Source organism: Oryzias latipes, chromosome 8 (assembly GCF_002234675.1).
Source record: "Oryzias latipes chromosome 8, ASM223467v1".
Lineage (NCBI taxonomy): Eukaryota > Metazoa > Chordata > Actinopteri > Beloniformes > Adrianichthyidae > Oryzias > Oryzias latipes.
In genome coordinates, this window is record NC_019866.2 from 8649594 (window position 1) to 8661379 (window position 11786).

The 11786-nt window shown below is 47.2% G+C and overlaps 1 protein-coding gene across 2 annotated transcripts; it reads left to right on the top strand.

Annotated features, from left to right (window-relative positions):
• The first annotated feature begins 397 nt into the window (after nucleotides 1-397).
• LOC101157056 (retinol dehydrogenase 8) lies at nucleotides 398-11072 on the top strand. 2 transcript variants are annotated; one of them, XM_004071356.4, is made up of 7 exons: nucleotides 398-517; nucleotides 600-785; nucleotides 8265-8426; nucleotides 9246-9425; nucleotides 9764-9857; nucleotides 9945-10128; nucleotides 10214-11072. In XM_004071356.4, the coding sequence occupies exons 2-7, from the start codon at nucleotides 680-682 to the stop codon at nucleotides 10439-10441; spliced, it is 954 nt and encodes a 317-aa protein (XP_004071404.1). In that variant the 5' UTR covers nucleotides 398-517; nucleotides 600-679; the 3' UTR covers nucleotides 10442-11072. The 2 variants fall into 2 exon arrangements, with proteins under 2 accessions (XP_004071404.1, XP_011476362.1); XM_011478060.3 differs by having other exon boundaries at nucleotides 450-785.
• The last annotated feature ends 714 nt before the right edge of the window (nucleotides 11073-11786 follow it).

The window sequence follows — 11786 nt, forward strand, 5'->3', positions numbered from 1 at the left end:
TTGCGTTACCACAAGAGGACAGTATGTCGCTTTTTTGCTCCTCTCACTGTTTTATTAGACAGCAAATAATGCAATGAGTCAAACTAACTTCACGAAAACCAGGCAAAGAAGATTTAATTTGGTTTTATACGCTATTGCCAGATCACACCTTTAGAATACACACACACACATATATATTCTATATATATATATATATATATATATATATATATATATATATATATATATATATATATATATATATATATATATATATATATATATATATACATGCACACACACTCACGCGTACATGCAGCATAGCCAACATGACAGTAGAAAAGACAGCAACGTGTTGCTGAGGTCAACACAGAAGCACAGAAATAAAATAAGCACTGCCCACTCTGCAACGCGCGCGCGTGCGCATGCACGCTTCCACTGTTAAAAAAAAAAAAGAATAAACTTTGACTATAATTTTGCGTCCAGGCAGGACTTATCAACGTTCAAGGTGCCCCGCTGCGTCGCTTTCAGGTTACGGGTTAGTCCACACATGTGACTGCGTTAGGCGCTCACACACGGCTGCATGATCCGCTTTAGTTTTTTTCTTTCTTTTTTTTAAGTCCGGTGATCGGCGGCTTCCTCCACAGCGACCATCCGGAGCAGAGGAGCGCTGGAAACACACTGCCTCCCCGGACAGATCATGGCGAACAGCGGGCAGAAAGTTGTGCTGATCACCGGCTGCTCCTCCGGCATTGGGTTACGAATTGCAGTTACGCTGGCCTCTGATGAAAAGAAGCGTTACCATGGTAAGTGCGCTTTATTTCACATTTCATACCTTTTATTCCGACATATCAGTGGCAAATCTATAAAAGTGAGTTTCGCTTAAAGGGCTCGAATGGCCGTGTTTACTTTCCCAGCAACACCGTGCTGTTGCACCCTCTTTACGCACCAACTTAGTTGGAGTGAGTTGCATGCACGACTCTCTCCGCCGGCTCACGCGTCATTCTGCGTCGATTAACAGCAACCCCGGTTAATATTTAGAATCATAGGCTTTTGTCAGGTCCGGGATTCTGCCCCCTCCTTCTTTAGTGCGCCTATTAACATCTGAAAGAGGTGCTTCCAGGGCTGGATCTGCAAGGATGCCGCATGACAGGCTGGACTCAGAAAAGAAGTCTTGTCAGTTCTTTTTCAAGTGACTTCTCCGGCACAAAGCTCCTTTTATAGCTGAGAATTGTAAAGCCCCTGCTCCATTTTAGTGCCGTGTCTAATGTGCCTATAGTTCCATCAGTGGAGCGAGTGTGGAACGAGGGACAAAGTTTGAGACCTGAACAAGCACGGGTTCACTCTACAGCAAGGACCTTGTTTGAAGTCTTCATTGGGACACAGGGGAGCTGGGTGTCCCACTTTGACATTGTGTGTCTCCACTTCCCAGCCATCATTTCACTCATGAAACCTGAAATTGAATTCAAAAAGTTGTTTAGTTTGTAGCAGCCACAGCCCAGTTGGTGAGTTTACCTCCAGAGCTCTGATTGGCTGCAAGCCTACAGTAAGTGCCAAGAGTTAAACCCTCAATTACTACTATAAGAAACCTGTAATTACAGTCACACATGAGTTCAGTCGTGACTGTAAGGCATTGTTAGATTTATTACCATGAATGTGAAAAGACCTCTCCCATCGTCCTGCTCAAGCTGATTGTGTTCCCTCCTTTGAGCCGCGTAAAGCTGATTTGCACAGAAATTCAGCAGATCAAATATTGCACAAAGTGAGAGTTTGCTGCAGTGGCACGAACAAAAAGAAACTGTTAAAAAAGTCTCTGAATTTCCACAGCAGTGGGGTTCAGTCAAAAATGTTTAAGCTGCTGCAGTATTTCCTTCAGGAACCACAAGAACAATGGTTCTCTTGTTTACTTCCCCACAAATACATACATTTCATGGAGCAGCTGCTTCTTAAATCAATAGGTTTGCTAAGATCCCTTCAGTGCATGGCACTTTTGACTGTTTTTAAAGATACCCCCTTCTAAAATGTAGCCAGAAAAATTATATGAATTCACTGCTTGTATCATCAAATACTGATAACATGTCAACGTGATGTAATATGTCCGGTAAATCCTAAACTGCCACAACAAAATAATCCCTTTCTAATCTTTGTTATACAACTGGGTTTGGGTTAAAACAGTAGTTTGTTTGTTTTTATTTGACAAGGGGAGCAGGTAGATTTAATTGCAGTGTTAAAAGTTATTTCCTCCAGGTCATTGTGCAACACGGTATGTTAGGTAACGCTTTCAAAGTCAGCAGAAAGTGAAGAAAAAAGAGCAGAGAAAGCCGACGCAACACAGAGCATCGTGATAGCAGCTGGTTCAGATAGATTGCAGCGCTCTATGTAGGTTAATGTTGTCCAGCGTGTAAAGTTCAGACAAAATCAATTCTGTTACAGGGGTGGGGATTTTTGTTGTTGTTGTTGGAAACTCTGACCCTGAGCTCCAGCCTTGAGTGTGTCATGTCTCGTCAAGTTTCCTGTTGTCTCGTGTGGGGTTTCCTGTTTTGTTTTGAAAGTCTAACCTACCTCTCGTTCCAGACCTTCCCCTTCCTGCTGTGTCTGCTCCCCACACCTGTGTCTGCCTCATCATCCCTGATCATTCCCACCTGTGCCTCCCCTCCTCATGTATTTATAGCCTGTGTTTCCCTTTGTCCTGTGCCTGTTTGTCATGTGCTTTCACCTGCCAAAGCTAGCTCTTCTCTTGATTCAAGAAATTAAATCCTTAAGCTCTGCATCTGAGTCCAGTCCTGTGTTCTGCCTTGTCAGTACAAACAGGCCAGAATGGACTCAGCAGAGAGCAGTAGTTTAACATCCATCCTGCAACGCCTGGAAGCCCGCCTTTCTCAACAGGAGGACTTCCAGAAGGCCCTGGCGTCTCATATGGTTCAGGTCTCTACCCAAGTTCAAGACCTCCGTTCAAGTTCCCCCTGGACAATCCCTCCTCCAGGACCCTCTGCTTCCATCCCAGTTCCTCCTACCTCCATGCCTGTCAGGAGCCAGGAAATCAAGCTCGCCCCTCCCGATCGTTACTCTGGAGAACCTGGACTGTGTAAGCCCTTCCTCACTGATTGTTCTATTCATTATGAACATTCACCCCATGCCTTCGTTTCTGACAGAGCCAGAATCGCCTTCATGATCTCCCATCTAGCGGGGAGGGCTCGTGCATGGGCCATGGCTGAGTGGGCTCGTGACTCCCCGCTCTGCTCATCTCTCATCGCCTTCCAGGAGGCGCTTCAGAACACTTTCGACCCGGTGTCAACCAGCCGGGATAAAGCCCGTGAGCTCACCATCATACGCCAAGGGGGGGACTCTGTCTGCGATTACGCCATCCGATTCCGCACCCTAGCAGCCGAGAGCGGGTGGAACTCGGTGGCGCTGTATGATGTCTTCATGAAAGGGCTGGCTCCGCGCATTCAGGAGCAGCTCATTCCGTTGGATTTACCTCAGGGTCTCGACTCTCTGATCGCTCTCGCCATCCGCACGGATAACCGACTCCATGAACTCGTCTCCCGACGTGGCAGCGGATCATCAGGAGGCGGGTCTTCTCGCGGGGCTGAATCCGCGGAAAGACGAAACCACCGCCGATTCTCAGCCGACCCGCATCCCTCCGTCACGGCGGACAGCTGTGAAGAGCCCATGCAGGTGGGAAGGACACGACTTTCGGCGGAGGAACGACAGCGACGCCTGCAGGAGGGCCGGTGCTTCTACTGTGGGGAGATTGGTCATCCCGTTTTCTCCTGCCCCGTGAAAAAAACAGCAACGGTGAGTCAGATCTCCGCTATGGACGGACGCACACGGAGCCTCACGTCATTAGTGGTGACCCACCACGGCTCCTCCACAGCTCTCGTAGCTCTCATTGACTCCGGGGCTGATGTCAGCCTAATGGACTGGAAGCTGGCAGTCAGCTTAGGTCTTAAGCCACAGCCTCTGGACAGACCCATCCAGGCCCGGGGCCTCCATGGGAGGGGTCTTTTTAATATCACTCATGTCTCAGAACCCCTCAAACTGTCCATAGGAAACCATTCAGAAATCATGTCTTTCCACCTGTTTGAGGGCTCCTCTAGGAAGCTGGTTCTGGGATTTCCTTGGCTGCGCGAGCACAATCCCCTGGTGGACTGGGCGACCGGGAAAATACTAGAATGGGGGCCAGGATGTGACGGACACAAAAGTCCCCATGCTGCAGGTAAACGAACCATCATAGACAATAACCCTGTTCCTGTTCGTTCTGCTCCAGGTCCAGAGGCCCCTGACCTGAGCACAATACCCTCATGTTACCATCATCTGTCTGAGGTCTTCAATAAATCCCGGGCTCTGAGCCTTCCACCCCATCGCCCCTACGACTGCGCCATCGACCTGGTTCCGGGATCCATCATTCCTAAAGGACACCTGTATTCAATCTCAGCTTCGGAACGCCAGGCGCTTAATAAATACATTGACGAATCTCTGGCAGCGGGTCTCATTCGTCCATCCTCATCCGCAGCTGGTGCCGGGTTCTTCTTTGTCGGAAAGAAGGATGGGACCCTTCGACCCTGCATAGATTACAGCGCGCTCAACAACATAACCGTCAAAAACAGATATCCGTTGCCGCTCATGTCCTCTGTTTTCGACCAGCTCCAGCAGGCCAGGGTGTTTACTAAGCTCGATCTCCGTAACGCCTATCATTTGGTCAGGATCAGAGAGGGGGACGAGTGGAAAACAGGGTTCAACACCCCAAGAGGCCACTATGAATACCGGGTCATGCCCTTTGGACTCACTAACGCCCCCGCCGTTTTCCAGGCCATGATCAATGATGTCCTCAGGGACTTCTTGGATCATTTTGTGTATGTTTATTTGGATGACATCTTGATTTACTCCCCGGACCTGGACTCTCATGTCTCCCATGTCTCCGCAGTCCTCCAGCGACTTCTAGATAACCACCTTTACGTCAAAGCCGAAAAGAGTGAGTTCCACGTTTCCACCGTCACCTTCCTAGGTTTTGTTGTGTCAGCAGGGGCGGTAAAGATGGATCCAGCCAAGGTCAGCGCAGTCAGGGACTGGCCGACACCTGACAGCCGAAAGAAGCTGCAGCAGTTCCTAGGCTTTGCGAACTTTTATAGACGCTTTATCCGGGGTTTTAGCTCAATTGCAGCACCCCTCCATGCCCTCACGTCCCCACGGGTGCAGTACCGGTGGACGCCTGCGGCCGAGACCGCTTTCCGGGCGTTAAAACGCCGCTTCACATCAGCTCCACTGCTCATTATGCCTGATCCACACCGTCAGTTCATCGTGGAGGTTGACGCCTCCAATGAAGGGTTAGGGGCCGTCCTATCACAGCGGTCGGAGCTGGATGGGAAGGTCCATCCCTGTGCGTTCCTGTCCCGGCGCCTCTCGCAGGCTGAACGCAACTACGACATCGGCAACCGGGAGCTGTTGGCGGTCAAGGTGGCTCTGGAGGAGTGGCGGCACTGGCTGGAGGGTGCGGAGCACCCTTTCATTGTCTGGACCGATCATAGAAACCTTGAGTATATCAGGACTGCCAAGAGACTTAATGCTCGCCAGGCCCGATGGAGACTCTTTTTTGATCGTTTTTCTTTTTCCCTTTCTTACAAGCCGGGGTCCAAGAACGTGAAGCCGGATGCCCTGTCTCGTCAGTTCGACCCCGCGCCTGTTGCCAAAGAACCTGAACCTATTCTTCCACTGACTTGTGTGGTTGGAGCGGTGTCTTGGCAGATAGAATCTGAGGTAATGCAGGCTAACAGTGGGGTGCAAACGCCCAGTGGTTGCCCAAGGAATCGCCTATTTGTACCCCCGACACTGCGCTCTAGGGTGATCCACTGGGCCCACACCTCACTGCTTTCCTGTCATCCGGGAGTTAGGCGGACCATGCACGCCATCTCTCGGAGGTTCTGGTGGCCTCGCATGGAGCCGGAGGTCCGGGAGTACGTTTCTGCCTGTTCAGTCTGTGCCAGGAACAAGTCTTCCACCAGTCGTCGCATGGGGCTCCTACAACCCCTTCCTGTACCTTCCAGACCGTGGGCGGACATCTCCATGGACTTCGTCACCGGCCTTCCTGTCTCACGTGGTCACACCACTGTTCTTACGGTCGTGGACAGGTTCTCAAAGATGGTCAGGTTCATCGCCCTGCCTAGACTGCCTTCAGCTAAAGGCACGGCAGAGATCATCATGAACCAAATTGTGAGGTACCACGGTTTCCCGAAGGACATTGTGTCAGACCGGGGACCTCAATTCGTGTCCCGGTTCTGGAAGGAGTTCTGCCGGCTCATCGGTGCCACGGTCAGCTTGACCTCGGGTTACCATCCCGAATCCAATGGCCAGACTGAACGTCTCAATCAACAGCTGGAAACCGGCCTCCGGTGCTTGGTCTCTCAGAACCCCTCAACATGGAGCAGGCACTTGATCTGGGTTGAGTATGCGCACAACACCCTGCCCACCTCAGCTACCGGCATCTCGCCCTTCAAGTGTGTCTTCGGTTACGAGCCACCCCTGTTTGCAGCCTTGGAACCCGATGTTGCAGTTCCGTCGGTCCACGCCCTGGTCCGCCGCTGCCGTCGCATCTGGGAGGCTGCCCGGCAGGTCCTGGTTCGGCAACAGGACAGGGTCAAGGCAGCCGCTGACCGCCGAAGGCGTCCCGCTCCCACCTACCGTCCCGGTCAGAAGGTCTGGCTCTCGACCAAGGACCTCAACCTGCACGTTCCAAGTCGGAAATTGGCTCCAAGGTTCGTGGGTCCGTTTCCTGTCTCCAAGGTCATCAACCCAGCAGCGGTCCGCCTTCGGCTGCCCCGGTCCCTCCGGGTCCATCCCACATTCCATGTCAGCAAGGTGAAGCCGGTGGTGGACAGTTCCCTGATGCCTCCCTCGGAGCCACCCCCTCCGCCCAGAATGGTGGGGGGTGGTCCGGTGTACACGGTGGAGAAGATTCTGGCTGTCCGGAAGCGGGGCCGGGGTCGCCAGTTCCTGGTGGACTGGAAGGGATACGGTCCGGAGGAGCGACAGTGGATTCCGGAACGCTTTATTGTGGACAAGTCGCTCCTGACGGATTTCTTTAGGTCTGGGGCTCCTGGACCGTCAGGAGTCGGTCCTTAAGGGGGGGGTTCTGTCATGTCTCGTCAAGTTTCCTGTTGTCTCGTGTGGGGTTTCCTGTTTTGTTTTGAAAGTCTAACCTACCTCTCGTTCCAGACCTTCCCCTTCCTGCTGTGTCTGCTCCCCACACCTGTGTCTGCCTCATCATCCCTGATCATTCCCACCTGTGCCTCCCCTCCTCATGTATTTATAGCCTGTGTTTCCCTTTGTCCTGTGCCTGTTTGTCATGTGCTTTCACCTGCCAAAGCTAGCTCTTCTCTTGATTCAAGAAATTAAATCCTTAAGCTCTGCATCTGAGTCCAGTCCTGTGTTCTGCCTTGTCAGAGTGTTTGCACACCTTTGTGTGTTACTTTGTCTCCTTTACCATGAATCTTAAACTGCTTTTTGTACTTAACTTTCAGGGGGAAAAAATTACATTTTTTTAGTGTCACAGTCAGATGAGAAAAAAAACAAATTCAGTAGATTCACGGAAACTCAATGCTGGAAAAGTTTCCCTTGGATTGATCAAAAGAGGCCTTTAATGATCCATTACAATAAAGAATGTGATTTTGGTGTTTTTAACATTTCTTGTGACATTTTCCTGATGTTGGAGGACATCTATAAGGAAAATTAACCATAAAATTGCATTTCTGAGTATTTCATTAGTCATATCTTTGTGAATCAGACGCAGATGAAATAAGCAGTTGGAAAAGTTTGTCGGTTTGACGTAGAGTCAATGGCAAACCTGCTCCACTCCATTCTGATGCATCCACTTGCAGACAAATAGATCCATGTGCATTTTTGTTTTCCTTGTATGAGCTAGCATCTGACTCAAAACTCTACGCCTGGTTAGCTCCACTTTTGCTCGCCATTTCTGTTGCACCGGTATTGTTAGATCGGGGTTGTTTGTGAGTGGCTGTAAGCTAGCGGGAGAGAGTGTTAATAGATTGATGTTGGCAAGCAGAGGTGGTTTTACTCTGCGCCAACACTGCTGCTCTGCAGAAACTACATCTTGTGAAACGGCACTGATTTTTGGATTTCGGCTTAAAACAGCTCAAAAATCATTAAAAGACAACTGGGAACACTTTTAAAATAGATCCGAAGATGATCGGAGTGGGGCTTTTAAAAACACATTTGTCTTTGTTTTTGTTTGCTGTCATCCATGTCCAACTGATGTCTCCCATCATCAGTCATCGCCACCATGCGGGACCTAAAGAAAAAGGACAAGCTGTTGGAGGCAGCTGGAGACGTGTACGGGAAGACCTTGATGCTTCTTCCATTAGATGTGTGCAGCGACGAGTCTGTCAGGCAGTGCATCAACAGTGTTAAGGATCGCCACATTGATATTCTGAGTAAGTGGGACACACTTCAAAGACAAGCTTTTCTTTTTGCATCTTTTAAATCAAACTAATTAAATTAAATTGTAAATTAAAATAGACCTTTCCTTAAGCGCATATAAATGCTCACATTATCATCAGTGCTTGTTCCGGGGCTGACTTGTCAGAGATGACAGTCCAAAACAGAGATGATTTGACACAGAGGTTACACTCTGTGTGGTTTTGCAGTTGAGTGGGTGGAAGGAGGGGATTGGGAGTCTTGAAATTCCAGTGAGCTGATGGATTTTGCACCTAAACTGAAAAAGCTATTATGAGCTAACATGAGTGAGCCATGTCTGACAGCAGTCCCGCAGCTTCGTGTGCCCCTGACAGCCTCTTTGTCTGAACCGGGAGGGCGCTGCAGCTTTAACAAAGCAAATGAGGGCTCCAAAGGTTGGAAATCCCGCTAGATGTCAAAAACAACACGGGTTGTTGCCTACAGCTGATTTTCTGTTGCAGCAGAGTTAATGTATCTGGATTGATACTTTTAGACTGGATGAAGCATTGTGTTGTAAAGCACTCTCCATCTTATTTCAAATCCATTGTTGCTCCCTTTTTCACATAATTACTCAAGATTCAGTGGCCTCTATCTCAATACTGACTGGTGTTACATCACAGCTCCCTGTTTTAGCTGCAAACTGACATCTGGTGGTCAAATATAGTACTGCCATCTGTGTTTACAGTCTATCATTTATTTAACAGACTAGCAAATATCAGTATTTTTTTTTTTTTCAATGTTGGATCATCACAGCTTTTTAACCAGAGTAACATGTGTGTGTCTGTGTTTCCTGTCAGTCAACAATGCAGGCGTGGGTCTGCTGGGACCCGTGGAGAGCATCAGCATTGAGGAGATGAAAAGAGTGTTTGACACCAACTTCTTTGGTGTGGTTCGCATGATCAAAGAAGTGATGCCAGACATGAAGAAGAGGCGTTCGGGACACATTGTGGTGATGAGCAGTGTGATGGGGCTCCAGGGTACGACTTTTCAACTGTTAAATGGAATTTTCAGGAAGTCAGTGACCAGAAGATTCAGGCTTTTGAAGCTTTTTAAATTGCCTTTAGTCGTTTAAAAATGACTAGTAAAAACTATGTTCAGTTCTGTCAAATTGTACACATTTGGAAAGATTAATAGGACAACTTGCTGAGGTGTTAACATTTGTAACAATCTGTTAGCGCACAAATGTCTCTTTTGTGCCTCAGATAACTTAATTCCCTATGAGAAAAAGAAAAAAATGATTCAGGTAACTAAATACTGTGTAACTGGATGACATAAATTAGTCCTGTCCCTTATATTTTTCTTGTTCTTGAATAAGGAGTGGTGTTCAACGATGTTTACACTGCCTCTAAGTTTGCCATGGAGGGGTTCTGTGAGAGCATGGCTGTCCAGCTGTTGAAGTTTAATATCCGGTAGATTACCCCTTTTTCCCCCTAACTGTACATCTGTCTTTACTTTTTCACTGCACATGCTGACTCTGTGTGTGTGCCTCGCCTCAGGTTGTCCATGATTGAGCCCGGCCCGGTTCATACTGAGTTTGAAACGAAGATGATGGAGGAAGTGGCCAAGATGGAATATCCAGGAGTAGATGCAGACACAATTCGGTATTTTAAAGATGTTTACCTGCCATCGTCCATAGATATATTTGAAGCTATGGGTCAGACACCAGAGGACATAGCAAAAGTAAGAATTGATTTCTAGCTTGTATTTGACTAAAGAAATGTTCAAATCAACGGATGAAATCACCCAAACTGTTTTCTTTTTGCAGTGCACTAAAAAGGTTATCGAGTCAGACAGCCCTCGCTTTAGGAATTTGACCAACAGCCTCTACACGCCCATCGTGGCCTTAAAATATGCAGATGAAACCGGCGGCTTGTCGGTCAACACCTTCTACAACCTGCTCTTCAATTTCGGTCCTCTCATGCACATCACCATGAACATCCTGAAGTGCCTAACGTGTAGCTGCCTGCGCAGACGCACCATCTCTCCTGACTGAGGGCAGGGTTCAACCCTCACCTTTTATCTTAACCTCCAAGACCCCTAGTCTCTTTCCCTGAGGCTCTGCCGAGGCCCAGCAGGTAGACTAGAACCAGTAACCTGGAGACAGGAGGCTCTTCTTAGCTTAAACGTGATACCATGATAAGCTTTGTTAGACAAAATGCACAATTGCACAAATTTTTGCCTTTTTTTTTTTCTTTGACCTTATATGAAACCACAAGATTAAGCAAACAGCCAACACAGATGTACAGAAAACACTGATGCCGGTCTGTTGTGCATTCAGTAGAAGGAGAAGGAAATTACCAGACAGAAATCGAACAATTAAAAGATATCAAAGCACAAAAACTGAACCCAGTTGATATGTGAAAAATAATTATAGAAAGATAGATTGTAACCTCACTTTACACATATGTGGCAAACATATGTAGCAAAGTCAGAATAGATAAATCTGCTTGTGCCTGCATTTTTGTTTGCCATAATGTAGTATTTTTATAGATATAACTGCTGTTGGATAATATTTTTTAATCTGTTAAGAAACATAATGTTTTTGATGTTTGAACGTGAATGAAGACAGGATCATATATTTTTTAATCTGATTTAGAAATAAAACGCTTTTGGTTTACCCTTAATGTTTTACTGTTTGTTTTTATTCAGTTCCATAAAAATATTAATTGCTAAGTTTTATTATAAATAAATAAGTAGCAGGACAGGACTTTCACACCCTAAAACATTTGCAGGAACTACTATCACGCAAAACCTTTTTATACCAGCAGGGGGCAGTATATCACTATTCTTACTCTGGAAACAGCAGATCATCAGAAGTGAGACCCGACTTTACTACTCACTAGTAACTTATAGCTCAAAAAGCTATTAATATTACCCTTCTGTTTAGATTGCCCTAGAGAATGTGAATGTGTCACATTTAATTTATTTTCTTATACATCAGAATTTTTGACTTGTTTCTGAACGGGAACATGGATGAGGCCTTGGCTTTAAGAAATCTTGCAGCAAACATCCCTTCTTATGTAGTTGCTTTTACAGCCATTTGATCGAAATATATATTTTAGTCACACATATTTATCATGTTATGTTGATAAGAGCAGCAGCGTAAAGTTATAGGAAAGATGAAAGTCCAAAAAGCTAGCAGGGCCTTCGGCAGAACATGTAGCGTTTTGTGCACATGCACTTGGTGTGTACCGTACGCATTAGCATGTGTTTGCATGCATGAGAATGTGTGTGGTTGTGTGTACGTGCTCCTCGAGCATGTCTATGGCCAAGTTAGTGATCTGTTGATGAATATATAAAGAGGTCATGGCCTGCCCCCCCATCAAAACCCCTCCCTT